General features: G+C 41.3%; 1 protein-coding gene across 3 annotated transcripts in view; it reads right to left on the minus strand.

Annotated features, from left to right (window-relative positions):
- Window positions 1-27,518, minus strand: part of AP1S3 (adaptor related protein complex 1 subunit sigma 3) — an 81,567-nt gene that overhangs the window by 12,753 nt on the left and 41,296 nt on the right. For 2 of the 3 annotated variants that reach the window (XM_038001460.2, XM_007966449.3), the window contains exons 2-3: window positions 8,823-9,001; window positions 7,044-7,152 (exon numbers count right to left, since the gene is read on the minus strand). In XM_038001460.2, coding sequence (XP_037857388.1) covers window positions 7,044-7,152; window positions 8,823-9,001 — 288 coding nt within the window. The remainder of the gene's footprint in view (window positions 1-7,043; window positions 7,153-8,822; window positions 9,002-27,518) is intronic. The other variant, XM_038001461.2, reaches the window with a different exon arrangement.

The raw sequence follows: 27,518 nt of genomic DNA on the forward strand, positions 1-27,518 counted from the left end.
GCCAGTGCTCATCCGTGCATCTGACACACATGCCACAAACTCACAATGTCACGGTGCTTTTTTGTGCCTTTGCCCTCTGCACATTCCAAGAATTCTTGGATTGTGTCCTCAAATGTCCTTTTCTTTATTCTCCTGCTGGCAAAACCAAGCTCATTTTTTCAAGGCCAAATTCAAAAGTCAGGCACATGGCGATTCCCCAAATCCCCTTTTCCCCATTCAAATTTCACATCACTTCCTGTGGGTTCTCACCTACATCTTCTGTGCACTAGTTTATGCTTATTGATTACTAATCACTCCCCCCATACTGTGAGTTCAGGACAGAAACTTTGTCTTCATCATCTTTATACCCCTGGTTTCTGGCACATTGTAAGGCATAAAAAATGCTTGTAAGATAAATGAAGGAGCAAGTTCAAATAGAGGCCTTGTCCAGGCATGGTGGCTCATGCCTGTAATCCCAGCACTTTGGGAGACTGAGGCAGGTGGATCACTTGAGGTCAAGAGTTCAAGACCAGCCTGGCCAACAAGGTAAAACCCCATCTCTACTAAAAATGCAAAAATTAGCCAGGCATGGTGGTGTACGACTGTAATTCCAGCTACTCAGGAGGCTGAGGCAGAAGAATCACTTGAACCCAGGAGGCAGAGGTTGTAGTGAGCCAAGATCATGCCACTGCACTCCAGCCTGGATGACAGAGCAAGACTCCTTCTGAAAGAATAAAAATAAATATATATAGGCCTTGTTTCTAATATGCTAGAAGAGATTAATGGCATCCCAGATACAATTCTATGGTTGTACTGAATGCTATAACTTTGCATGAAATAGATGTCAATATTCTAGCAAATTCCTCCATAATTTACAAGTTAGGTCAATAAACTAGCAAACTCCACAAGGAACATGGTTTAAGTTGACAGATCAAAATGAATCCAACTTCTACACAGAATTACCATGGCATACTGGGGGTATACCATTGTTCATTTAAGCAGTTCCTTTATGGATATGGGCAGACTTTGGGCTGTTTCCACTTTTTATTCTAAATGATGCTGCCATAATTTTTGTTGTATATTGTACACTAATTTGAGTATAGCGTAGGAATAAATACCTCGGGGAATTGTTGGGTCAAAGGATTTATATATTTAAAACTGATAAATACTAAAATGTGGTCCTCCAAAGTAGTCTATAAAACTTAAAAGTTTCACTAACAGTAGGAGTGATTACCTATTTATGCCATCTCCAGCAATGGATAGTCTCTAAATTTTCAGATGAACATTAATTAAACTTGTACTTCCCTGCTTATTAGTGAGACTGTACATCTTATTAGATGTGCACTGGCCTTTTCCATTTCTTGCCTTGTCTACAAATTGCTTCTTAAAGACTTTGTTTTTTTCTATTGTAATATTTATCTTAGAAATTTGAATGATTCTTTCGGTATCACAGATACTGTCTCCTTTCCCTGCTGTTGTATATGTTGCAAGCATTTTCTATGTAGAAGCTGAAAAGAATGAGGTAGATTTACATGCACAAATATGGCAAGAGCTCTAAGATAGACTAGTAAGGGGGAAAAAAAGAAAGTTGCAGAATAATATGCAGAATGAAATCCCATTTTTAAAAACTATATGTTTAGAGGGGTATGTAAAAATATGCAACATTTTTGCAGTTTTAAACAATAGAAAGAAACAAAGAGAAATCACAATAGATCAGACATCCATGTACATGAAAGAAGGTATGAGAAGTAAGCAGTTACCAGAGGTCAGAAAAGGCACAAGTCAGGAGTCACAGTAGCAAGCTGAGGAACCTCAGAGTTCAAGGCAGGCGTAGACCAGGAATCCAAGACAGACAGGAGCCTCATTAGGAGAAACAAACAATTAAAATCCTGCAAAGTGAACCTGACAGATACTAATGAAAATTCTCTAGGAACTTCTTATACCCCACTTTGACGCATCTCCAGGTCTGGGTCCTCCAGCAGCCATGGGGCAATTAATTTACTGTACTAGTTTCAAGGGATAAGGGTAAGGTAAGGTGGTATGCAGAGTTAGAGACATGATACACACACACACACACACACACACACACACACCCCTTGATATACAGTTACTATCTTTAGATCTGAAGAGAAATGAATATGCAAGTTCCATAGGCATTATAAAGAATGTTACAACTGAGCAACTATTTCACATACAGCAACTGGAAAGTGCTACCCTACGGTTATTCTTTGAGTCTGCTGCCATCTGAGAATGAGAGAGAACATCCAGGAAGACCCTTAGACCAGTTCATATTCAATATTTTTTTCTTTTTCTTTTTCTTTTTCTTTTTTTTTTTTTTGAGACAGTCTTACTCCATCACCCAGGCTTGGAGTGCAGTGGAGTCATCTCGGCTCACTGCAACCTCCACCTCCTGGGTTCAAACAATTCTTCTGCCTCGGCCTCCTGAGTAGCTGGGATTACAGGCATACACCACCAGGCCTGGCTAATTTTTTTATTTTTATTTTTAGTAGAGACAGGGTTTCACCATGTTGGCCAGGCTGGTCTTGAACTCCTGACCTTAAGTGATCCCCCCCCCACCTTGGCCTCCCAAAGTCCTGGGATTACAGGCATGAGCCACCGTTCCCAGTCCCAGTTCACGTTTCTGAAGCTACTGCCTAATTACTCACACCTGTAATCCCAGCACTTTTCGGGGACCAAGGCGGGCTGATCACTTGAGGTCAAAAGCTCGAGACCAGACTGGGCAACATGGGCAAAGATAGAAACTATCATTTAACTTTATCTTCAATGTCCTAGCCTTGTGCTTTACTGTAATTTGGCGTCAGGTTCTTTTCTTACAGCAGAATTCATGATGCAGTGAGATTATTTCTGGCATTTCACCAACTGAATCCTTTTGGACAGAATCTAAGAAGCACATGTCCTTATTAAATTATGCTCTAAAGTAAATACAAAAAGTTTCAAGTTACATGCAGCAAATGCTTCAAATAACAGTAAACTATATAAGTACCATAAAGCTATATATAAAATAAGAACAGGCCGGGCACAGTGGCTCACACCTATAATCCCAACACTTTGGGAGGCCGAGGTGGGTGGATCACCTGAGGCCAGGAGTTCCAGACCAGCCTGGCCAACCTAACGAAACCTCATCTCTACTAAAAATGCAAAAGTTAGCCAGGCGTGGTGGTGCACGCCTGTAATCCCAGTTACTAGGGAAGCTGAGGCAGGAGAATTGCTTGAACTCAGGAGGCAGAAGTTGCAGTGAGCTGAGATCGCGCCACTGCATTCCAGCCTGGGTGACAACAGTGAGACTCCATCTCAAAATAAAATAAAATAAAATAAAACAAGAATAATTATAATGCAATGTACAACTATATAGCAATGAAGAGTTTGTTGAGTATTGCTATCACATCATCTCTTTGCCCCTCCCAGCAGCCCTACAAGGTTAGCAAAGTAAATACTTCTTAACCCTTTTGAGGGCCATTTTTCTCATCTGTAAAACAGAGACACATAATAGGCCCCAAATCCTTGAACTGGTGAGTCAGTGAGCCTACACCAGCATCTGGGGGACTCACAGCGCTCTTCCCCAACAGCAAAAAACAAACACACAAAAAACTCCCTACATCAAGTTCACAAGCTCTCTGGGACATCAACACCCTCACACATGGAGGCACCAGTAAAAATTCACACTATAGTCTGTAATGCAGAAATATGGCAGGTATCTAAATCCTCAGACCTTTATCTGGCATGAGACTTTGAGGCATTTCCCCTGAGCCTCTATAATTTGGGGTTAATGCTACTTACTGAAGATCGGAAGATTAACTAGTTAATCCTTGTAAATCTCCTTGGAATTGAAAAGTGCTAAAAATATATATATTTTAAATTAGTAGCCAGAGATTTTCATCCATCTGTCTTCAGCAGATAATATTTTCCAGTGTTATAAGAGAAGCTCAGTACCAAGTTTTCCCCTAGATAACATTATATAAGGGCAGAATTCAAGGAAAGCTTTAGTATTAATATGGGAGGAAAAGAAAACCAAAGAGAAATATTTTATTGCTGAGATTATGTCAATGAGAATCAGTACTGGACGTCTTTGCTCATTACTGTTAATTAATAAGAACTGAACTTCTACTGGGCACATAGCCTTGAATTGCTCTTAGCTGCTCTTAGCTTAATGAAAGATTCATTGAATTTTTTAATAAATTAAATTTTGGTACATGACAAAGACAGAGCTTCCAAAGGTATACCAAAATAGAATGGAAAATTAATGTTAGAGAAATGGGAATTCATTCTGACTCTCTTTGCACTTTAACTGGGTTTAGCATGGGCGAAGGTCACTCAAGTTCTCTTGAGAAGCAGAATGCCCTGAGATGTCTGGTTGAAATTTGGTCAGATAGATTGAGATCAAAATTCAGCCACAATTCACATTATCACAGTTGGATTTAATCTACGAAAATGCGCCAGGTCAGGCCAGAGTTCAGAAATGAGAAAGAAAAGGTAGGTTACGGGAATGCTCAGACCTCAGGGAAACTTCTTCAGGCTCTTGCCAAAGGCGAAGTCTGTAGTTTATTTCAAAGGAAAGTACAAAAATGTGAGAATTCATTTGAACAGTAGAAAGTATTAAATTAAATAATATGTTTGAAAACATGCTATTATACATTTGCAAATTTCTCCTTTAAAAAATGAAAATAAACTGGGTACACCAAGAAGAGAAAGAAAAGATGGTCTAGTTGTCTTATTGCTGTTATATACTGACCAACAACCTGAAATCCCTGAAGCAACATTTTAGGTCTTACAATATTATTTGCAACGGGGAAGAAAAGGGAGGGAGGAAAAATTCTTTTAGAAGTCTATCCAGTGTTCATCCTTATGAAAAGTGTTGCAACAAATGTGATAAAATGTGTTCAATATTGCAAATACTGCTCATTCCGTTAAAGAGAATAATAATTAAAAAAAACTCTTTTGGAAGCAAATTATCCTAACACTTAACAAAAATCTTCAGTGAGTAAAGGAAGAGGGTACTAAGAGAAGAAAACACTTTCCAAATCCAGTGATTTATTTCTTGAGACTGTTAACTGGATTAAATGTTTTGGAACATTTGCTATCAGATCTGGCCCACAGCTGTTACAAGTTAAGCGGTGGGGGTTATATAATGAGTCACAAAGCATGGTCTCAAGAGAATTGCAATTTGGTGGTCGAGCAAATTGGGTGCCAATGAAGGACACTCCAAGGTCATTCCTTGTTGCTGGAGAACTCTCAGGTATATAAAAAGGGAAATGTAGCCTGGAGGCGATGGCTCACGCCTGACGTTGGGAGGCCAAGGCAGGCGGATCACCTGAGGTCAGGAGTTCAAGACTAGCCTGTCCAACATGGTGAAACCCCCATCTCTAATAAAAATATAAAAATGAGCCAGGCATGGTGGTGGGGGCCTATAATCCCAGCTACTCGGGAGGCTGAGGCAGGAGAATCACCTGAACTCGGGAGGCAGAGGTTGCAGTGAGCAGAGATCATGCCATTGCACTCCAGCCTGGGCAACAAGAGCAAAACTCTGTCTCAATAAATAAATCAATCAATAAAAAAGGGAAGTGCAATAAGGCTGGAGGAGTGGTCAGGGATCCATGCTTTGAAAGGTTAAACGACAGGCTAGGGAGATTGATTTTATTTATTGTACATGATGGAAAGTGGCTGTGAAGGAATGCCACACCTATATCTGGGTTTTTTAAGGAAGATGGTAACTAATAAGGCCAGAGGGCGAACAGAGAAAAGCTCAGAGGCATAAAAAGCCAGGTAGGATGTTTAAGAGAAAAGCAAAATTGAAATTCCAAGTGAACCTATACCAGTGAGAGTGGAAAGAAGGAAATGAATGTCAGCCCAATTTGAATAGATAGAGGCAGATTCCGGTAAAGTGTAGAAAAAGACAAAAGAAACAGCATCCTTTTGCACGGAAGGATCCTGGAACATAACAAATTCCAATCACAAGACAGAACAGATTTTCAGTAGATGAGTTTGGTTCTGGACCATGAGAAGCCCAGTGAAGACTGTCACCAACCAGGGGAAGAAGAGTCACATAGTAAGGGATTTCCAGGGCAGAGAGTCAGTACACACAGAGTTAGGAAGAAATGAGGGCATTTAGGGATGGCTGAGTGGAAGAAACCAAGGAGGGGCCTTCAGAAATAACAGGACAAGAGTCAGCAGAAATCAATGTCATGGCAAAATCAAGAATTTAAAGAAAGCGTCATGGTGAATGAGGGTACGATGCTGCAGCGAGAAGCAGGTGAAGGCAGGTGAAGACTCAAGAGGAATCGCTGGTGTCAACCCACAGGAGGGTTCAGTGGTAACTTGCTGATTTCCTTGGAGACTAAAGATGGACCCATGCTGTAAGCACTGCCAAGTGAATGAGTTCTGAGGACAGGAGCACCTAGTATAGCACATCACTTGGCAGAAAACGCACAAAGATTATTGAATAGCAATGTGAAAGAAAAGGATTTGGTTTTCTTGTTTGTTGCTATTTTTCTCATGCATAAATAACTAAGAATACTTATAGCTTAGAAAAAAAGCCAGAGAAAGGATAAAAAGTCAAAACAGAAAAGAGATGACAAAGTCAACGAAGTATAAAGAACAGAATATCAAGAAATCCTTCAGAGTTAAATTCTGATTCACTGAAATAAGGTCTCTGGTGCATTTGTAGTATGAAGATAAAGATACATCCACCTCTTGAAAGCTTTGGGTGGCCGGACATGGTAGGTCATGCCTATAATCCTAGCTCTTTGGGAAGCTAAGGTGGGAGAATTACTTGAGGCCAAGAGTTCAAGACCAACCTGGGCAACATAGCAGGACCCTGTCTCTATTTAAAAAGGAAAAAGGAAATCTTTGGGTCTTTCATTTACTGAGAATTACAGGTAGGGAGAAAAGTCTTGTATTCTAATCTTAGGGGACTAAGGTGATCTTTGGTTCAAGTTCAATTCATATTTTAGATGTGAGAGAGAAAAGGGATGCGATGAGAGACAGAACTGAAGTAAGAGCTGAGATGGGGACTGTAGCTAATCCTAACCGACATGGACAACACTTACATTTCCAAAATATTTGTCCAGCAGCTCCACGTAACGATGCACAATCTCTAGCGTCAAGAGCTCATTGTCCTGATTTTCTATTGCACAGCAAAAATATAAACTAGCATACCTTGAAATGAAAAATAACAAAAGCAAAATATGACGATACATTAAGCAATCTGGAGACAGTTTTTCCCATGAATTTGTAAAGTCACCTCCTCCCCCCCGAGACTCTCCTCATCCAAGAATGAAATCATTATCCATCACCCCCAATAGCCTCCTGAAATATAAATCAGAATATATGAAAATGCTGTGGGGGTTGGATTACTTCCGTTAATTACGCATGAAAGGCTCTCAACAAAATTGTACCTTGAAGAGCTATTATCCTTTCGCCCCTGGTAATCAGGGTGTCTTCACACCCCTCTCCAGCTTGTCCATTGTTTTTTGTAAAATAGAAAGCCCTGACCAGTGCTGTCAGGAGCCCACGCTCCCCACCCTACAGCTTGACAATGGGCTTCAGTCATTCTGTGTGAGCCTCCCTCCTCAACTTGTCAGACTCCAACCTTGGGCCCAGCAGATGGAGCTTTGCGGGCACTTGCTGGTAATTTACTCCATTGAATATCAGTCTGTGAAGGTTACCTCTGTTTTTCCCAATGAGTTTTATAAACACCCTTTGCAAGAGCATATCTAAGGAGCATAACTGCTTCCAGGAGTTGCAGTGGGGTGTTGGATACAAGGTCAAGTTAGCTGTGTTCTGTTCCTGGCTTAGGCATCAATTGCCTGGGTCTCCAAGGGCAAAATCATGTTACCTCTCAGGCTTAGTTCTCTCACCTATGGAGGGTGCTTTCTAGTAATGGTCTTGCCATGGCAAGCAGGTATGGTAAAAAGAATATGCAGGCTTTAAAACCAAAAAGATCTGGATTTGAAGCCTGGCTCTAGCAATTAACACTCAATTACTGTGACTGGGAATGGACTACTTAAACTCTTTGTGTCCTCAATGTACTCATTACAAATTCAAGTAATAGGCATAATAAGAGCTGTCCCACCGAACACATCCCCATCTCTCTGTCACACTAACTTTCATTTTTTCCAAAGCACTTGTTACTAACTGAAAATATTTTATTTAGTTACTTAATAAATATGTATACTACATGAGACCAGGAATGTCATCTGTCTTGTTCACTGATGTATTTACAGCCATTAGAACAATGCCAGGAATGGCCGGGCATGATAGCTAACACCTGTAATCCCAGCGCTTTGGGAGGCCAAGGCAGGTGGATCACCTGAGCACAGGAGTTCCAGACCAGCCTGGCCAACATGGTGAAACCCCACCTCTCTTAAAATACAAAAATTAGTCAGGCATAGTGGCAGAGGCCTGCAATCCCAGCTACTCGGGAGGCTGAGGCAAGAGAATCGCTTGAACCCAGGAGGTGGAAGTTGCAGTGAGCCGAGATTGTGCCATTGCACTCCAGCCTGGGTGACAGAGTGAGATTCCATCTCCAAAAAATTAAAAAAGAACAATGCCAGGAATGGAACAGGTTTTCATACCACTTTTCTTGAATGCATGCATGCACTATCAAGGTATAGTTTATTTACCTAGAATCCTGAATCCTGGCACCTAGAATTTCTTTCAATAAAATGAGAGTTATTTTCTAGTTAGTCTATTGGTACAAATATCTGGGCCCCAGCCTTCAAAGATTTCAGTAAGTGATGGAATTGGTATAGCAATCTAAAATGTTCAGGATTAGAACAAACCAAAGCAAGACTGAGAAACTGAGCTCTCAAAAAAGTTACTCACACCTTTTATAAACAAGTTTTAGTTCCTTCCAGTCAACAAAACTGCTTGTCCTGTGACCACGGGAGAGAATAATCTGAACAATTTCCCGGGTGATCTTCTTCCTCTCTTTGTCAGGCAGAGTGATGTACCATTTCTGTAGCCGTAGTTTCCCTTGTCGACTGAAGAGCAATATGAAATGTATCTAGAACAAACAAAGCACACAAAAAACAGAACCTGATCAACCAAGTCATTCTGCCGTTCTGCAAAGACACTGAAATTCAGTGATGGATTTACATAGAAAGATAATTCTGAACAGATGAAAAAACACTTATCAGCATGAAAACTATCTCATCTGGCAAATTATATTTAACCCATCAGAGAAAAAAAGAAACGTGTATATCACAGACGTAGTTTACTTTTATTAGAGGAGAAAACTAAGTTTTTTATTTTAATTCTTTTTTTTTTTAGATGGAGATAGAGTCTCGCTCTGCTGCCCAGGCGGGAGTGCAGTGGCACAATCTCAGCTCACTGCAACCTCCACCTCCTAGGTTCAAGCAATTCTCCTGCAAAGCCTCCTGAGTAGCTGGAATTACAGGCGTCCCCACATCCATGCCCAGCTAATTTTTGTATTTTTAGTAGAGATGGGGTTTCACCGTGTTGGCCAGGCTGGTCTCGAACTCCTGACCTCAGGTGATCACCCTGCCTCAGCCTCCCAAAACGCTGGGATTACAGGCATGAGCCACCGCACCTGGCCTTATTTTAATACTTTTTAAGTGTTATAAACACATATAGGGAAAAATACATCAAGAAAGTAGTAGTACTTCTGTTTTTAAAACATTTCTTCCTTTACAAGACAAAAAAAAAAAAAATGTTAAGGCAATAGAAGGGTTTACTTTAAAAATTACATTCCAGCACCATATTTAACTATAGAAACATAATGATAATATAGAAATAAAGGGGAGAAGAAAAGGAAGTGAGGCTGAAGCAAGGGGCAAGAGAAAGTGAGAAGCTGTCTTAAATGTAAGCTTTTTTTTTTTTTTTTTTTTGAGACAGAGTCTTGCTTTGTCACTCAGGCTGGAGTGCAGTGGCATATCTCGACTCACTGCAACCTCCACCTCCCAGGTTCAAACGATTTTCGTGCCTCAGTCTCCCAAGTAACTGAGATTACAGGTGCACACCACCATGCTCAGCTAATTTTTTTGTGTTTTTAGTAGTAAAGACGGGGTTTCACCATGTTGGACAGGCTGGTCTTGAACTTCTGGTGTCAGGTGATCCGCCCATCTCAGCCTCCCAAAATGCTGGAATTGCAGGCATGAGCCACTGCATCCAGCCTTAAATGTAAGCTCTTTTCTCCACTTTGCATGTTACTTGGCTGAGAGCTTTAGAATCAACCATCTCAAGTTACAATTGTCTTTGGCATCACCATAGACTCCTAACAATTTAGACACTGTATTGGCTACACCAGGAAACAACCTGATTTTATTTTCAAATAAGTTTCAAAATGTGTATTTGAAATGATGGTGATGAATTTTAAAAGGTTTAAATAAGCAGAAGACATTAGAACATCTGGAAATTTACTTCAAAACCTTGGAAGGTACAGCACTTGGTGGCTCACACCTGTAATCCCAGCACTTTGGGAGGCCAATGTGGGATAATCACTTGAGCCCAAGAGTTTGCGACAAGTCTGGGCAACACAGTGAGACACCATCACTAAATTTTTTAAGGCTCTGGTAGAATGTTTTCTTAAAAAGAAATTTTTAAAAACCCTTGCAGGTATGGTGTATTTAATTTTTGGAAATTGTCAGATGGCCTAATCTTTATTTTATAAGAATTAAGTTTTCTCAATCCACAGTATCAGAAGATCAGGTTTAGAATCATAATTTATTTTGTTCAGTTGTTTTGTTTTTAAAAAATAAAGTGCATTGCTTCAGTTAATTATGTCACGAAGGAAATTATATATACTGGGAACAAAAAAGTTATTAGATTTTAAGAAAACATTTTACAGATAAAAGCTTAAACTTCAGGCTGGGTGCGGTGGCTCATGCCTGTAATCCCAGCACTTTGGGAGGCCAAGGTGGGTGGATCACCTGAGGTCAGGAGTTCGAGACCAGCCTGACCAACATGGAGAAACCCCGTCTCTACTAAAAATACAAAATTAGCTGGATGTGGTGGCACATGCCTGTAGTCCCAGCTACTCAGAGGCTGAGGCAGGAGAATTGCTTGAATCTGGAAGGTAGAGGTTACAATGAGCTAAGATCACATTACTGCACTCCAGCCTAGGCAACAAGAGCGAAACTCTGTCTCGGAAAAAAAAAAAAGATTCAACTCTATTGAAAAGGCTGAGGCCTAAATGTTGTGACATAAACCATTACAATTCACTAGGTGGTGATATCTGAGGGTCAAATGGGAAACCATGCTTTTTACTCAGATCTTCCCCTAACTGCCCCCACTCCCTCAGTCTACAGAATTTGAGGTCTTCTTTTGAAGCGTAGTGGCATGAGCATAGCTCACTGCAGCCTCAACCTCCCAGGCCCAGGCGATTCTCCCACCTCAGCCTCCCCAGTAGCTGGGACCACAGGCATGGACCACCATGCCTGGCTAATATACACACACACACACACCCACATCATACACACACACACACACACACACACATATATATATATATATATTTTTTTTTTTTTTTTGTAGAGACGAGGTCTCCCTATGTTGTCCAGACTGGTCTCAAACTCAAGCCTACAGAATATGAGGTCTTCTTTTGGAGTGCAGTGGCATGATCATAGCTCACTGCAGCCTCAGCCTCCCAGGTTCAAGTGATTCCCCCTACCTTGGCCTGCCAAAGTTCTGGAATTACAGGCATGTGCCACCATGCCCAGCTAATACTTTTTAAATTTTGTTGCAGAAACGAGGTCTCCCTATGTTGCCCAGACTGGTCTCAAACTCCTAGGCTCAAGCGATCCCCCCGCCTCCGTATCCCAGAGTGTTGTGATTACAGGCATGAACCACCATGCCCAGCTTGAGGTTCTTAATAATTCATCTTTTTTTTTTCTGGTAACTACAAATTACTTTTTAAATAATTTCAATTTCTGTGTTAGATTCAGGGAGTACATGTGTGCATTTGTTATATGGGTATATTGTGTGATGCTGAAGTTTCGGGTACAACTGAACCTGTCAACCAGGCACTGAGTATAGTCCTTAAGTTAGTTTCTTAGCCCTTGCCCCACTCCCTTTCTTCCCCCTCTAGTAGTCCCCAGTGTGTACTGCTGCCGTCTTTATGTTCATAAGTATCCAGTGTTTAGCTCCTGCTTGTGAGAACGTGTAATATTTGATTTTCTGTTCTTGTGTTAATTCCCTTAAGATAACAGCCTCCAGCTGCATCCATGTTGCTGCAAAGGACAGTGATTTTGTTCTTTTTTAGACTGTGTAGTATTCCATGATATATATGTATATTACCATGTTTTCTTTATCCATTCCACCATTGATGGGCATGGAAGTGAGTACATATCTTTCTATTCACTTTCTATTGTGAATAGTGAATAGGTAATCTTCTTAGAAAAGAAACATCCATCATAATAATATGAGGCCCAAGACATCACAGGTTATGAGAAACCAATTTAAAAACCCTCCTCATCAGCAGCTTTAAGAAAAATCACCTTCAGTCTGGAATTTTAACACAGCATTTTTTTTTTTTTTCCAGTATCTGTTTCACTACAACACAGGTATAAACAATTCAACAATCTTGGCCAGGTGTGGTGCCTCACACCTGTAATCCTGGCACTTTGGAAGGCTGAGGAAGGAGGATTGCTTGAGCCCAGGAGTTTGAGAGTAGCCTGGGAAACATAGTAAGACTCCCTATCTATCTAAAATAATAATAATAATCAAATTCAATAATCAAACACTACCTTCTGAGAATTGTATTGAGAAGGGTATTTTTGCTTCCAAGAAGAGATCATAAAAGTGACTGACATTCTAAGAGCATAAAATAGAATGGTTATATGATCACAAGAGAATAAGGCTCAGCATTGCATCATCACAGTGGTAAGATTATTCAATCCAATGCCTACTAAACAGTTCCATTTTTACTGGGAAAATGAAGTCCACACATTTGCCTGGTGTTCTCTGGCATTTCCTGCTAGAAATTTTTCTTCTGCCATCTAACCTAAATCTCTTGTTATAATTTAAACCAGTTTTCCCTGACTTTATCCATAGATTATATAAAAGGAGAATGTATCAAGTATCTTTGTAAGAATAACTAACTTCACGGATTTAATTTTTTTTTTTTTTTTTTTTTTTTTTTGAGACAGAGTCTCACTCTGTCACCCAGGCTGGAGGGCAGTGGCACAATCTTGGATCACTGCAACCTCCTCTTCCTAGGCTCAAGTGATCCTCTTGCCTAGCCCCCCGGAGTGGCTGGGATTACAGGCATCCATCACCATGTCCAGCTAATTTTTGTATTTTTAGTAGAGACAGGGTTTCACCATGTTGGCCAGGCTGGTCTTGAACTCCTGACCTCACGTGATTGGCCCGCCTCAGCCTCCCAAAGTGCTGGGATTACAGGCATGAGCCACTGCGCCCAGCCGCCTTTAAGTCTTCTTTTAGTCTTTCCCTTCCAGACAAAATAAACCAGGTTTTATGTCTTCTCTTTATTGGTTCTATTTTCAGATCTCATAATCATCATCGTTGAGCATCCTCTGGGAATTCTCCATAGGCTAAATGTTACTTTTAATCCAGGGCACCTAGATCAACGTTGGAAGTTCTGTTGAGAGGTGTAACTATTGCTGGGTTTAATAATGGATGCTTTTCTAGTTGGTCTGTAATGCAAACTTATCTCAGGATCAGATGCCTGCCTTCTTAAACAAGAATCAACAATGTAGAACAACAAACAAAGAGCAATGCTTCATTCTAACAACAAATTCAAGGAGAAAGGATGATCAGGAAAATAATACATCCATTAAGCCCATATAAAATGCAAATATGCATTTCAAACTCAAAAACAGTAACAAATAGATTCACACTTATCCAATAATTGCATTGCATGAGGCAGTGTTCGGAGATTTAGCCCTCTCAAGTTCTGCTCTGCTTGAGAACTGGGCTTGTGTTGTCGCGTCTGTCACCTCTCCAGATTTAATGAGGTAGCTTGAACAAACTGGAAGAATGAATTGTAATGATTCACAAGAGTTCATCACCTCCAGCAATTAATTTTATCCAATTTATCAGTTTAGTCATTCAGGGCGTATTTGAATAATACTCTTCAAAAGGTTAATTTAAAAAAATACCATTTTTGATTAGTATTCGCTTGAGAGTAGAAAAAAAGGCATGGGAAGACTTTTTCAATATTTGCCAAGAGCCAACTTAAATGCAAGTAGATGTCATAAACAAGTTCATCTGACTTCGGAAAACAACACTCTAGCATTCCCTTTCAATAATATTGTTGGGACAAAAGGAACAATGGAGGGACTCTCCCAAGAGACACAAACTTCAGCAACAGCTGTAACATCCAATGAGGCGTGCTGACTTCTTACACTTGACTCACATGCTTGGCACCAAGTGGGCAGCTGGTCCCACCAAGACCTCCATCCCCACCTCCAAAGGGACAACTTCTGTCAGCCGCCATCTTGAAGGTCTCACTTGTTAACAGATTATCCTTCAAACCCAAAGACATCAGGTGATTCCAGCTTTCTTTGTCCTCAGAGTGTCTACTAGAGCAATCCTTGACCTAATTGGGCACAGCCCCAAATTCTCATTTAGACTCAGAACGCAAACTTCTCTGGGCGTTTTCTAATCTCTTTCTGAAGCATGTTCTGGGGGACACTGGTAGTCCCCTGAGGGAAGCACGGAGCGGAGCAGCACCAGTCTGCTGAGTCCGCGCTCTGGCCGGTGTCGGCATTCTCCTTCTAGGCGAAGAGGAACCCTGAAGGCTTCCAGTAGCAGCTTTGGTTCACATCTCCCTGCTCTTGACCTGGATCCATGAAATGGACCCACAGCCAGCTTCTAAGAAGAGAGAACTTGCCCTGTCCCCAGCATTGTCACACTCCAAACACCAGCCTTTCAGGACTAGCTCCTATCTCAGGACCTGAGCTGCTCAGACAAATACTCAGGCTGTGATTGGCCCATGGTTCTGAAGGCTATTACACTACATATAGGGGCTATTACCACCTTATTTACAGCAATCTGTGCTCTTACACAGGTTCCATCAACCTGAGAGGCCGTCGTCCGGTGGCCCAGATAATGACACATCACTTAATGCCACTGCTCTGATCTTCACTTCCTCAGTCCTTTTTCCTGCATCTACAACCACTCTGCAAATTCCCAAACCCAATCAGCCCATCCACCCTCACCTTTACTTCTACATGGAGGTCACTAGACACCCCTGAGAAAAACCAAAGAGGGCTTTGCAAAATTAGTGCCACTGTTAAGGTCTGATGACCAAGCTCGGCTGAATCTCCTGTGGTACTCGGAGACCCTCCATGTACCTCTCAATGCAAAGGACTTCCAAGCATCTTCCCCTTTGATCCCCCACGTGGGTCATTTCATATCACCACCATGCCCCCATATTCCCAGTCTCCGTCCTCACTCCCTGACTCTGAGAGGATAAAAGTCATTCTGGGGACTCCTTTGGCTCCTCCCACCCTTGTATAGCTGTGTGCACAGACTTGTCACACCCACTCCCCAACACGATGTATTTTCTTCCTGCATCAGAGAGCACAACGCTTCTCATATCCTGGCTTTCAACCCTCACCTACCTCTTTGAGAGCACGGCACCGTCACTCCTACACTGCCAGGCTGTGCCCCCTCTTCTGGGGCACCTCACCTGCAAATGCTGAATAACCCAAGTCTCTCTCATCTTTCAAAAACAATCACCCCCCGCCCAGACCTCCAACTCTCCTGAAAAGTGACTCAGCAGTAAGTGTCAAGAGAAGTGCCCGTATCTTCGGTCTCAGTAATTCTGCTTTTAAAATCTGTCTTTGGCCAGGTGTGGTGGCTCATGCTTGTAATCCCAACACTTTGGGAGGCCAAGGCGGGAAGATCACTTGAGCCCAGGAGTTCAAGACCAGCTTGGGTGACATAGGGAGACTGTATCTCTACCAAAATAATAATAATAATAATAATAATAATAATTAATAAATAAAATATTTCTTAAGAATATGCCCTAAAATGCAGACAAATATTGAGGCATTAGATGTTTACTACACTTCTTTATATTAGCATACAAAAACAAACTAAAAAATGCCTAAATATCCAATAATAGAGTTTAAATGATATTTACTAAATAATTTCAACAAAGAAAGAATGCTTATGATACAATGTTGTTTAAAAAAGATGTCTAGGCGCAATGGCTCATACCTGTAATGCCAGCACTTTGGGAGGCCAAGGGGGCGGATCACCTGAGGTCAGGAGTTCGAGATCAGCCTGGCCAACATGACGAAACTCTATCTCTACTAAAAATACAAAAAATTAGCCAGGTGTGGTGGTGGGTGCCTGTAATCCCAGCTACTCAGGAGGCTGAGGCAGGAGCATTGCTTGAACCTGGGAGGCAGAGGCTGCAGTGAGATGAGATCACGTCACTGCACTCCAGGCTGGGCAATAAGACCAAAACTCCATCTCAAAAAAATAAAAATAAAAAAGATTATATTGTGTGTGTAGTATAGCAAAAATGTAAAAGTATTCTTGCAAAAAAAATTACATGAAAGAAATACACTAAAGTGTTACAGTGGTTATCTTACAATAGTGAAATTGTAAATGTTATTTTCTTCTTTGTACTTGTCTGTATTTTCCAAAATTCATATGTATGATTCTGTAGTTAGAAAAAAAAGTGCTTAATAAAAAGAATATCCATGAGTTCAATACAAATCAGTCAACATTCTATCTGAAGGTCTAATACTAAGTAAATGCCAAAGTTCTTTCAACAAATAAAACTTTAGCTCAAAGAGATAGTACACTACTCAGGTGACCCTGTAGTAACGACAAAAAGAATTGCAGACTGTGGGCTGCCAGTGGTTGTGGCAGTGTGTCGGGGAGGGATGAACAGGTGGAGGACAGAGGATTTTACGGGAGTGCAAATACTCAGTATGATACTATAATGGAGGATCCATGTCATTATAAATTTGTCCAAACCGATAGAATGTCCAACACCAACAATGAACTCTACATGTAACAAGCTCACACTGTACTCCCTGAATCTAAAATAAAAGTTGAAATTACAAAACAAAAAATAAATTAACTGCAGAGAGGAGTCGGCGTAGGCTCATCAGTTGCAACAGGTGTACCACTCCGGTGGGGGACGTTGATAACGGGAAAGACTCCACATGTGTTGGGGCAGGAGCTATATGAGATATCTCGTAGCTTCCACTCAATTTTGTCGTGAACTTAATACTGCTCTAAAAAAATTAAGTCTTAAGAAATGTATGTACTGTGTAACCAAAGTATCTCCTAGCTACACAACTAAGATGACAATTATATATGCATAGGGAAAACAGTCATAGATAAGGATCATTTAAAAATGATCATTGTTGCCTTGTTAAGATGGAGGAGCCCTAATAACTGTTTTTCTCTAATTTCAAAGAAACGTCATTTAATTCTGGCAATAAACTAAAGAAAGTGAAAGGGCAGGAAAGTGCGAATCTGCAGTTTAGGTTTCATTCACATTAATCAGAGCGTTGTTTTTACAACAGGTGCAATCCAGTGGGTTACAAAACAAACTTAGTAGATTGTAATCAACATAATAAAACAATCCAGGGATGGTGGCTCCTGCACGTAACCCCAGCACTTTGGGAAGCTGAGACAGGAAGATTGCTTGAGGTCAGGAGTTCAAGACTAGCCTAGGCAACATAGTGAAACTCTGTGTCACTACAAAAAAAAGTATTAAATTTAAAAAAAAAAAAAGAAGAAGAAGAAGAAGAAGGCCAGGTGTGGTGGCTCATGCCTATAATTCTAGCACTTTGGGAGGCCAAGGTGAGCAGATCACTTGAGTTCAAGAGTTCAAAACCAGCCTAGGCAACATGGTGAAACCCCATAATCTCTACCAAAGATACAAAAATTAGCCAGGTATGGTGGTGCAGTGGTAGTCCCAACTACTTGGGGGACTACAGCAGGAGGATCACTTGAACCCTGGGGGTGGAGGCTGCAGTGAACTGAGATCATGCCACTGCCCTCCAGCCTGGGTGACAAAGTGAGACCCTGTCTCGGAAAAAAAAAAAAAAAAAAAAAAAAAAAAGAAGTGATATGGTTTGGATCTGTGTCCCCACTAAACTCATGTTGAATTGCAATCCCCAGTGTTGGAGATGGGGCCTAGTGGGAGGTGACTGGATCATGAGGATCTAGAGTTCTCATGAATGGGTTAGCACCATCTCTTTGATGCTGTTCTCACGAGAGTCAGTGAGTGAGTTATTGTGAGATCTGGTTGTTTAAAAGTGTGTGGCAACTCCCCTCTCTCTCTTCTTCCCGCTCCAGCCATGTGAGGTGCTGCTTCCCCTTTGCCTTGAACCATGATTGTAAGTTTCCTCCGGCCTCCCCAGAAGCAGAAACCACTATGCTTCCTATACAGCCTTCAGAACCGTGGGCCAATTAAACCTGTTTTCTTTATAAATTACCCAGTCTCAGGTGTTTCTTTACAGCAAAGCAAGAACGGATGAATACAAGAAGAAATATTTGTAGACATCTGCAACACTCCTGCATCTTAACCCTTCAGAGTGTGCAAAGGCATATGTCTTCATTTAAGAGAGAAAGGTGTTCCTGAGCTAAGAAGGTTGACAGAAATCTTCAACCAAACTTTGGAAGATAGAGACAGAAATGAGATGACAGAGTTGGCAAAATAGGGGAAGTTGTCACTGAAAGGGTGAATTCCCAAGAGAAACCAGACATGTCTCCCCAGAGAATGCCTGAGAGCAACACTTGGGGGCACCATGTCCCTAGAATACAAGGGATAAGGCAGCGTTCTGAAAGAAGGGAGAACGGCTGAACGTTTCCCTGTCGAGTAACTGACATGAGCCACATGCAGATTTCTAGGGACTACAGCTAAGTGAAAATGCACATGCATATGCAACACACACACACACACACTATACCACACAATAAGTTTCCAATTGCTCTATCCAAGGGTATAGAAATTTAGGAACTCCATGCAGTTGGAGAACCTCTTAGCACAGTTTGCTCCGGCCCCCAGAGTCAGTAGCCTCCCAAGCAGGGCTGCTGACACTGTTCACACAAAGCAAGGCATTACCTAATCTGAGAAGCTCCAGTGTAAATGCCACAGTTCTTTTTTTCGAGATGGAGTCTCACTCTGTCGCCCAGGCTGGAGCACAGTGGTGTGATCTTGGCTCGCTGCAACCTCCACCTCCCGGGTTCAAGTGATCCTCGTGCCGTGCCTCAGCCTCCTGAGTAGCTGGGATTATAGACATGTGCCACCATGCCTGGCTCATTTTTGTATTTCTAGTAGAGATAGGGTTTCGCCACATTGGCCAGGCTGGTCTCGAACTCCTGACCTCAAGTGATCCACCCACCTGGGCCTCTCAAAGTGCTGGGATTACAAGCATGAGCCACTGCACCAGGCTGGATTGCCACAGTTCTTATATACTTAAGGCTTACATCCCCACTCAAAGGACTTACATCATCTTCGCCCTTAAGAAGAGATACTTGGCCGGGTGCAGTGGTTCACACCTATAACCCCCGCACTTTGGGAGATGGAGGCGGGCAGATCCCCTGAGGTAAGGAATTCAAGACCAGTCTGGCCAACATGGTGACACCTCAACTCTACGAAAAATACAAAAATTAGCTGGGCATGGTGGCACATGCCTGTAATCCCCGCTACTTGGGAGGCTGAGGCAGGAGAATTGCTTGAACCTGGGAGGCAGAGGTTGCAGTGAGCCAAGGTTGCGCCACTGCACTCTAGCCTGGGTGACAGAGCAAGACTCTGTCTCAAAAAAAAAAAAAAAAAAAAAGAGAGAGAGAGAGATTTACAGATGTCTGCAATCCTCCTGGATCCTAAACCTAATTCAGAGCCTGAAAAGCTATATATGTAAGGTTTCTGAACCTCCATCTCTAGCTTTGTTGCACAGAAAAACCCATCTCTTAATTCAAGAGACTGAATGATTCTTCCCTGAAGCCACTAAATGGCAGAGAAAAGACCTTAGGTACTAACAATGAAGACTCCAGTCAACCTATCTATGCCCTCAGAACTGCCTGTCAGCATTTAAACACCCTGCTTCTAAATATGAGTAGATGATAAGAGTCCCAAGCATTTGAAAACAGCCTGTGACAAGAAAGAGACAGAAAAGAATAGGAAAAAAAAAAAAACCCACCAGATACAGTAACAAATCACAGAGCTGAACAAATTGCTATATACAAACACACACACACAATATACTCAGAGATGGTTAAAAGAGGATGCTCCTATGTTAATAAAACAGAGTTTCCTTTTTTAAAAAGAGACAAGAAAAGGGGCCGGGCGCGGTGGCTCAAGCCTGTAATCCCAGCACTTTGGGAGGCCGAGACGGGCGGATCACGAGGTCAGGAGATCAAGACCATCCTGGCTAACCCGGTGAAACCCCGTCTCTACTGAAAAATACAAAAATCTAGCCGGGCGAGGTGGCGGGCGCCTGTAGTCCCAGCTACTCGGGAGGCTGAGGCAGGAGAATGGCGTGAACCCGGGAGGCGGAGCTTGCAGTGAGCTGAGATCCGGCCACTGCACTCCAGCCTGGGCGACAGAGCGAAACTCCGCCTCAAAAAAAAAAAAAAAAAAAAAAAGAGACAAGAAAAAGTTCTTAAAAGTCAAAAACTATGATAACCGAAATAAAGTCAAAGGTATCTCCAATAAACTGGACCCCCTCAAAAAATAGATGTAAGCTGGGCGCAGTGGAATGCCTGTAGTCCCAGCTACTCCAGAGGCTGAAGCAGGAGGATCACTTGAGCCCAGGAATTCAAGGCCAGGCTGGAAAATATAGTGAGCTCCCATCCTTCAAAAATAATTTTTAATAGATGGGAAATTAATGGAATATATAAAACTATAGAGGGGGTGCTGGGTGTGGTGACTCATGCCTACAATCCTGGCACTTTCAGAGGCCAAGGTGGGTGGATCACTTGAGACCAGGAGTTCAAGGCCAGCCTGGGTCAACATGACAAAATCTGTCTCAAAAAAAAAATTTTAAAAGCCAGGCATGGTGGCACATGCCTATAGTCCCAGCCACTCAGGAGGTTGAGGTAGGAGGATTGCTTAAGCCCGGGAGGCAGCGGTTGCAGTGAGCCGTGATCATGCCACTCCACTTCAGCCTAGGTGATAGTGCAAGACTCTGTCTTTAAAAAAATTAAAAAAAAAATAAACTATAGGCAATCAGACAAGAAGATGTAATGATATCTAGAAAGATAGAGCAGAGATGATGGAGAGGAAGAAAATACCAAAGAAAGAATTCAAAATTTTTTCCAGAACTAAGTAGATGAGACTTCAGATTTTAAAAAGCTCATCAAGTATGCAGCACAATGACTTTTAGAAACACATCAACATGAAACTTCAGAACAACCATGACAAAGAGAGTAGCCTGAGATTCCAGGAAGACAGTTTACATGCAATGGATCAGAAACCAGAACCTGCAATAGTAGATGCTGAAAGATGAGAAGTCTACATCCAGCCAAATTATCAATCAAGCGATGTGACATTTTGACACATGCAAAGACTAAAAATACAAAGAAAAGAAATTGCCTCCAGTCTTTTTTTTTTTTTTTTTTTTTTTGAGACAGAGTCTTGCTCTGTGGCCCAGGCTGGAGTGCAGTGGCATGATCTCAGCTCACTGCAACCTCTGCTTCCGGGTTCAAGCAATTCTCGTACCTCAGCCTCCTGAGTAGCTGGGATTACAGGCACCTGCCACCACGCCTGGCTAATTTTTTTTGTATTTTCAGTAGAGATGAGGTTTTGCCATGTTGGCCAGGCTGGTCTCAAACTCTTGACCTCAAGTGATTCACCTGGCTTGGTCTCCCAAAGTGCTGAGATTACAGGCATGACCACCGTGCCCAGCAATCGTTTGATTTTACCTAATACAGTTTTTTTTCAGCCTGTGCAGGTTCATAGAATGAGGATGTCATGAGTCTACTGGCCTGTAGGTGGAGTAATACACTTTAATACATGTCCTGAAAAATAGTATATATTTATTGTATAAAATGTGATTTTTATACATATACATTATAAAGTGATTACCACAATCAAGCTAATTAGCATATCCATCACCTCACATAGTTAAAATCTGTGTGTGTGTGTGTGTTGTGACAACATTTAAGATCTACTTTCAAGATTCAGTTAATCACAATCAGAAATGATAAGAGGGATATTATCACTGACCCCACAGAAATACAACTAACCATCATAGAACACAAAAACACCTCTATACACATAAACTAGAAAATCTAGAAGAGATAGATAAATTTCTGGACACATACACCCTCCCAAGACTGAACAAGAAAGAAATTTGATCCCTGAATAGACCAATAGACCAATAACTTGTTCTGAAGTTGAGACAGTAACAAATAGCCTACCAACCAAGAAAAGCCCAGGATCAGATGAATTCACAGCTGAATTCTACCAGAGGTACAAAGAACTGGGACCATTCCTACTGAAAATATTCCAGAACACTGAAAAGGAGGGACTTCTCCTAACTCATTCATGAGGCCAACATCATCCTGAAACCAAAATCTGGCAGAGATAAAACAACAACAACAACAACAACAACAACAACAACAAAAACACTTCAGGCCAATATCCTTGATGAACATCAATGCAAAAATCCTCAACAAAATACTGGCAAACCAAATCCAGCAGCACATCCAAAAGCGTATCCACCATGATCAAGTTGGCTTCATCCCCAGGATGCAAGGTTCATTCAGTATACACAGATCAATAAATGTGATTCATCACATAAACAGATATGAAGACAAAAATCACATGATTATCTCAATAGATGCAGAAAAGCCCTTCAATAAAATTCAACATCCCTTCATGTTAAAAACTCTTAATAAACTAGATATTGAAGGAACATACCTCAAAATAATAAGAGCCATTTGTGACAAAAGCCAATATCATACTGAACGGGCAAAAGCTGGAAACATTCTTCTTGAAAAGCAGCACAAAATAAGGATGCGCTCTCTCACTACTCTTATTCCACATAGTATTGGAAGTTCTGGTCAGGGCAATCAAGCAAGAGAAAGAAATAAAGCATATTCAGATAGGAAGAGAGGAAGTCAAACTATCTTTATTTGCAGATGACATGATCCTGTATTCAGAAAATCTTATCATCTCAGCCTGAAAGCATCTTAAGCTAATAGGCAACTTTAGCAAAGTCTCAGGATACGAAAATGAATGTGCAAAAATCACTAGCATTCCTATACACCAACAACAGGCAAGCCAAGGGCCAACTCATGAATGGATTCCCATTCACAATTGCCACAAAAGGAATAAAATACCTAAGAATACAGCTAACAAAAACTACTGCTCAAAGAAATCAGAGATGACACAAACAAATGGAAAAACATTCCATGCTCATGGACAGAAAGAATCAATATCATGAAAATGACCATATTGCACAAAGCAATATAGAGATTCAATGCTATTCCCATTAAACTACCATTGACATTATTCACAGAATCAGAAAAAAATATTTTAAAATTCATATGGAACCAGAAAAGAGCACAAACAGCCAAGACAATCCTAAGCAAAAAGAACAAAGCTGGAGGCATTACACTACCCAAACTATACTACAAGGCTACTACTTTGAGGCTACTATAATACTTCAAACTATGTTACAATACTACAGTAACCAAAACAGCATGGTACTGGTACAAGAACAAACACGTTGACTGTGGAACAGAATAGAAAACTCAGAAGTAAGACCTCACACTTACAACCATCTGATCTTCGACAAACCTGACAAAAATAAGCAATGAGGAAAGGACTTCCTATTTAATAAATGGTGCTGGGAGAACTGACTAGCCATATGTAGAAGATTGAAACTGTGCTCCTTCCTTATACCATATAAAAAAATCAACTCAAGATGGATTAAATACTTAAATGTAAAACCAAAACTACAGAAACCATAGAAGAAAAGCTAGGCAATACCATTCAGGACACAGTCACGAGCAGATTTCATGACGAAAATGCCAAAAGCAATTGCAACAAAAGCAAAAATTGACAAGTGGGATCTACTTAAAGAGTTTCTGCACAGCAAAAGAAACTGTCATCAGAGTAGACAGTTTTTAGAATGGAATCCTATAGAATGGGAGAAAATTTCTGCAATCTATTCATCTGACAACGGTCTAATATCCAGCATCTACAAGGAACTTAAACAAATTTACAAGAAAAAAAAAACCCACTAAAAAGTGGGCAAAGGACATGAACAGACACTTGTCAAAAGAAGACATACATGCAGCCAACAAACACGAAAAAAAAAAAAGCTCAACATCACTAATCATTCGAGAAAAGCAAATCAAAATCACAACGAGATACTACCTCACACCAGTCAGAATGGTCATTACTAAAAAGTCAAAAACCAACAGATGCTGATGAGGTTGTGAAGAAAAAGGAACACTTTTACACTGTTGGTGGGGGTGTAAATTAGTTCAAACATTATGGAAGACAGTGTTGCAATCCCTCAAAGTCCTATAGGCAGAAATACCATTTGATTGAGCAACTCCATTACTGGGTATATACCCAAAGGAATATAAATCATTCTATTACAAAGATACATGCCTGTGTACATTCATTGCAGCACCATTCACAATAGCAAAGACATGGAGTCAACCTAAATGCCCATCCATGACAGACTGGACTAAGAAAATGTGGTACATACACAGCATGAAATACTATGCAGCCATAAAAAGGAATGAGATTATGTCCTTTGCAGGGACATAGTGGAGCTGGAAGCTATTATCCTCAGCAAACGAATGCAGAAACAAAAAACCAAGTACTGCATGTTCTTACTTAGAAGTGGGAGCTAAATGATGAGAACACATGGACACATGGGGGGAACAATGGGGAGTGGGGGTGGGAGGAGGGAGAGCATCCAGAAGAATAGCTAATGGATGCTGGGCTTAATACCTAGGTGATAGGATGATCTGTGCAGCATGCTCAAGTATATAATACATTATTATTAACTACAGTCACCAAGATGTACATTAAATCCCCAGAACCTATTCAACCTAACTAAAACTTTGTACCCTTTGACCAACATCTCCCCTTTTCCCACCACCACCTAATACATTTTTTTGTTTTGTTTTGTTTTTGAGATGGTGTTTCACTATGTTGGCCAGACTCGTCTCGACTCCTGACCTCAGGTGATCCTCCTGCCTTGGCCTCCCAAAGTGCTGGGATTATAGACGTGAGCCACTGTGTTCAGTCTACAAGTTTTAAGTAGAAAGGATTGATAGTTTTTACTGATTCCGTGTTTATCCTTTGTGCTTTAGGAAGTTACTACATATGATCCTCAGCGATCAACTTTGGATTAAAGAGCTTTTTTGAGCTTTTTTTCCTACCATAGATTTCTTAATTCCCTTATCATTTTGCATTTTTCTTCCTGAATCATGCCTAACTCCATTTCTTGTTCAGAATGAGGACTCACATATTGGTGGAACTCTTAAATTCTGAGAAATAGCAACTAGCCCTCTATTAATATTCTGGGTGGAGAAGTGCTTTGGCTTTTCTATAAGGGTTAGAGAACACTAACCCCTATAACTAACCCCTACAACACTAAGACTATCGTACCACTGCACTCCAGTCTGTGTGACACAGAGGGACTCCGTCTCAAAAAAATAAAACCAAATAAAACATAAAATAAAATAAATTATCCAGGAGTCAGTCCCTCCTGTGGTTTTCTTGAGAAAGCCCTCCTTTAAAAAGCCCAGGGTTTTATTGGGTATCAGAAACTTACAACTTGAATTACTTTTCTCCAGATACGATAAACTCAATTAGCACTTGTATTTGTCACATCTTCTGGCAGCTTTATCCTGATAGGTTTAACAGTTCTCTGGCCAGAAGCGCCTAATAGCATCTGCAAACCAAGAGACCCAGCTGCCCTCTTCTTTCTGCTAGATCAATTATAAAAATGTTACACACGACTCATCTGAACACTCATTCCTCCAGGGCTCCATGGTTTACCTTTGCATTTCGGGATGAGCCTTTAAAACAATTATCCTGATGTCCTTCCTCTAAGCGCACTCTGAAAGCCACAAGACTATCTTTCCAAGGCTACTCCCTCTCAACCTTCTCCCTTGCATCTGAACACCCATCAGAGGGGCTTTCTGAAGGTGGAAACGAGGGATGTTCACTGTTTCTTCAGCAGCATGGCACATTCACCTTCTCAAAGGGCTCCAGCCAAATCTAGTTCCCTCTTCCACAAGCCAAGTTGCCTTCTCCCTAGAAAGGCCATCTGCAAATCCCACCACTTCCAAGGTGGGTGGATCACCTGAGGTCAGGAGTTTGAGAACAGTCTGACCAACATGTGGAAACCCCATCTATACTAAAAATATAAAATTAGCCAGGCGTGATGGCTCATGCCTGTAATCCCAGCTACTCAGGCTGAGGCAGGAGAATCGCTTGAACCTGGGAGGCAGAGGTTGCGATGAGCCAACATTGCAGCAATGCACTCCAGCCTGGGCAACAAGAGTGAAACTCTGTCTCAAAAATTAAAAAAAAAAAAAAAAATTAATTTAAAAAGGCCATCTGCTGAAGTCTTTCGTGATGTACCCTTAGTATAGATTTTACCAGCATGCTCTGGGTAGAAATCAGATTTGCCAGATGGAAGTTTCCCAGATACCTTTTACACATGTTCTTAGGATGAAGATTCACTGACATCTTCCAGTCTTCTATTTTAGTGACCCTTTGAAACAAATTTGTTACATTCCACAAATTTAAATGTTAGCTTTTTCAAGCTTGTTGCATGCCATCCGGCCAAAATGGTATAGCTCAATCACTGCTTTCGGATTTTGTCCAGGGCCCACTGGGCATTTATTATTAGGCCAGGCAGAGGGTGCTGGGAGGCAGTGGAGTAGCTTGGTTAAGTGGGAAAACTTTGGTAATCAGTAGCTTGAGAGCTTGTATTTAAATTCTACCTCTGTCATTTATGAGCTAAGTCGATGTGAAAAAGTTACCTGATCTTTCCAGTCTCCTCATCAACAAAATAGGGAAAAAAAGGTAAGGACCTCAGTGATGCTGGGAGAACAAAACGATATTACACATGTCAACCTCTATAGTGTAGAGTCCGGCAAAGAATGAGTATTCAGTAAATGTCTGTAATCATTAATAAACTACCCAGGCAGGTCGCGGTGGCTCATGCCTGTAATCCCAGCACTTTGGGTGGCTGAGGCAGGCAGGGTCATCTGAGGTCAGGAGTTCGAGACCAGCCTGGTCAACATGGCGAAAGCCCATCTCTACCAAAAATACAAAAATTAGCCGGACGTGGTGGCAGGCGTCTGTAATCCCAGCTACTTGGGAGGCTGAGGCAGGAGAATCACTTGAACCCGGGAGGTGGAGGATGCAGTGAACCAAGATTGTACCATTGCACTCCAGCCTGGGCAACACAGAGAGATTCTGTCTCAAAAAAAAAAAAAAATTTTTAATTAATAAAAAATAAATTATCCAGGGGTCAGCACCTCACATTCATACTCCCATTTATCTTCATCAAGGCAGGCAAAAACAATCTATGCTTCCCCATTCAGAATCATCCCATTATTTATTTCTCTAACAGTTT

Source organism: Chlorocebus sabaeus, chromosome 10 (genome assembly GCF_047675955.1).
Source record: "Chlorocebus sabaeus isolate Y175 chromosome 10, mChlSab1.0.hap1, whole genome shotgun sequence".
NCBI classification, from domain to species: Eukaryota; Metazoa; Chordata; class Mammalia; order Primates; family Cercopithecidae; genus Chlorocebus; species Chlorocebus sabaeus.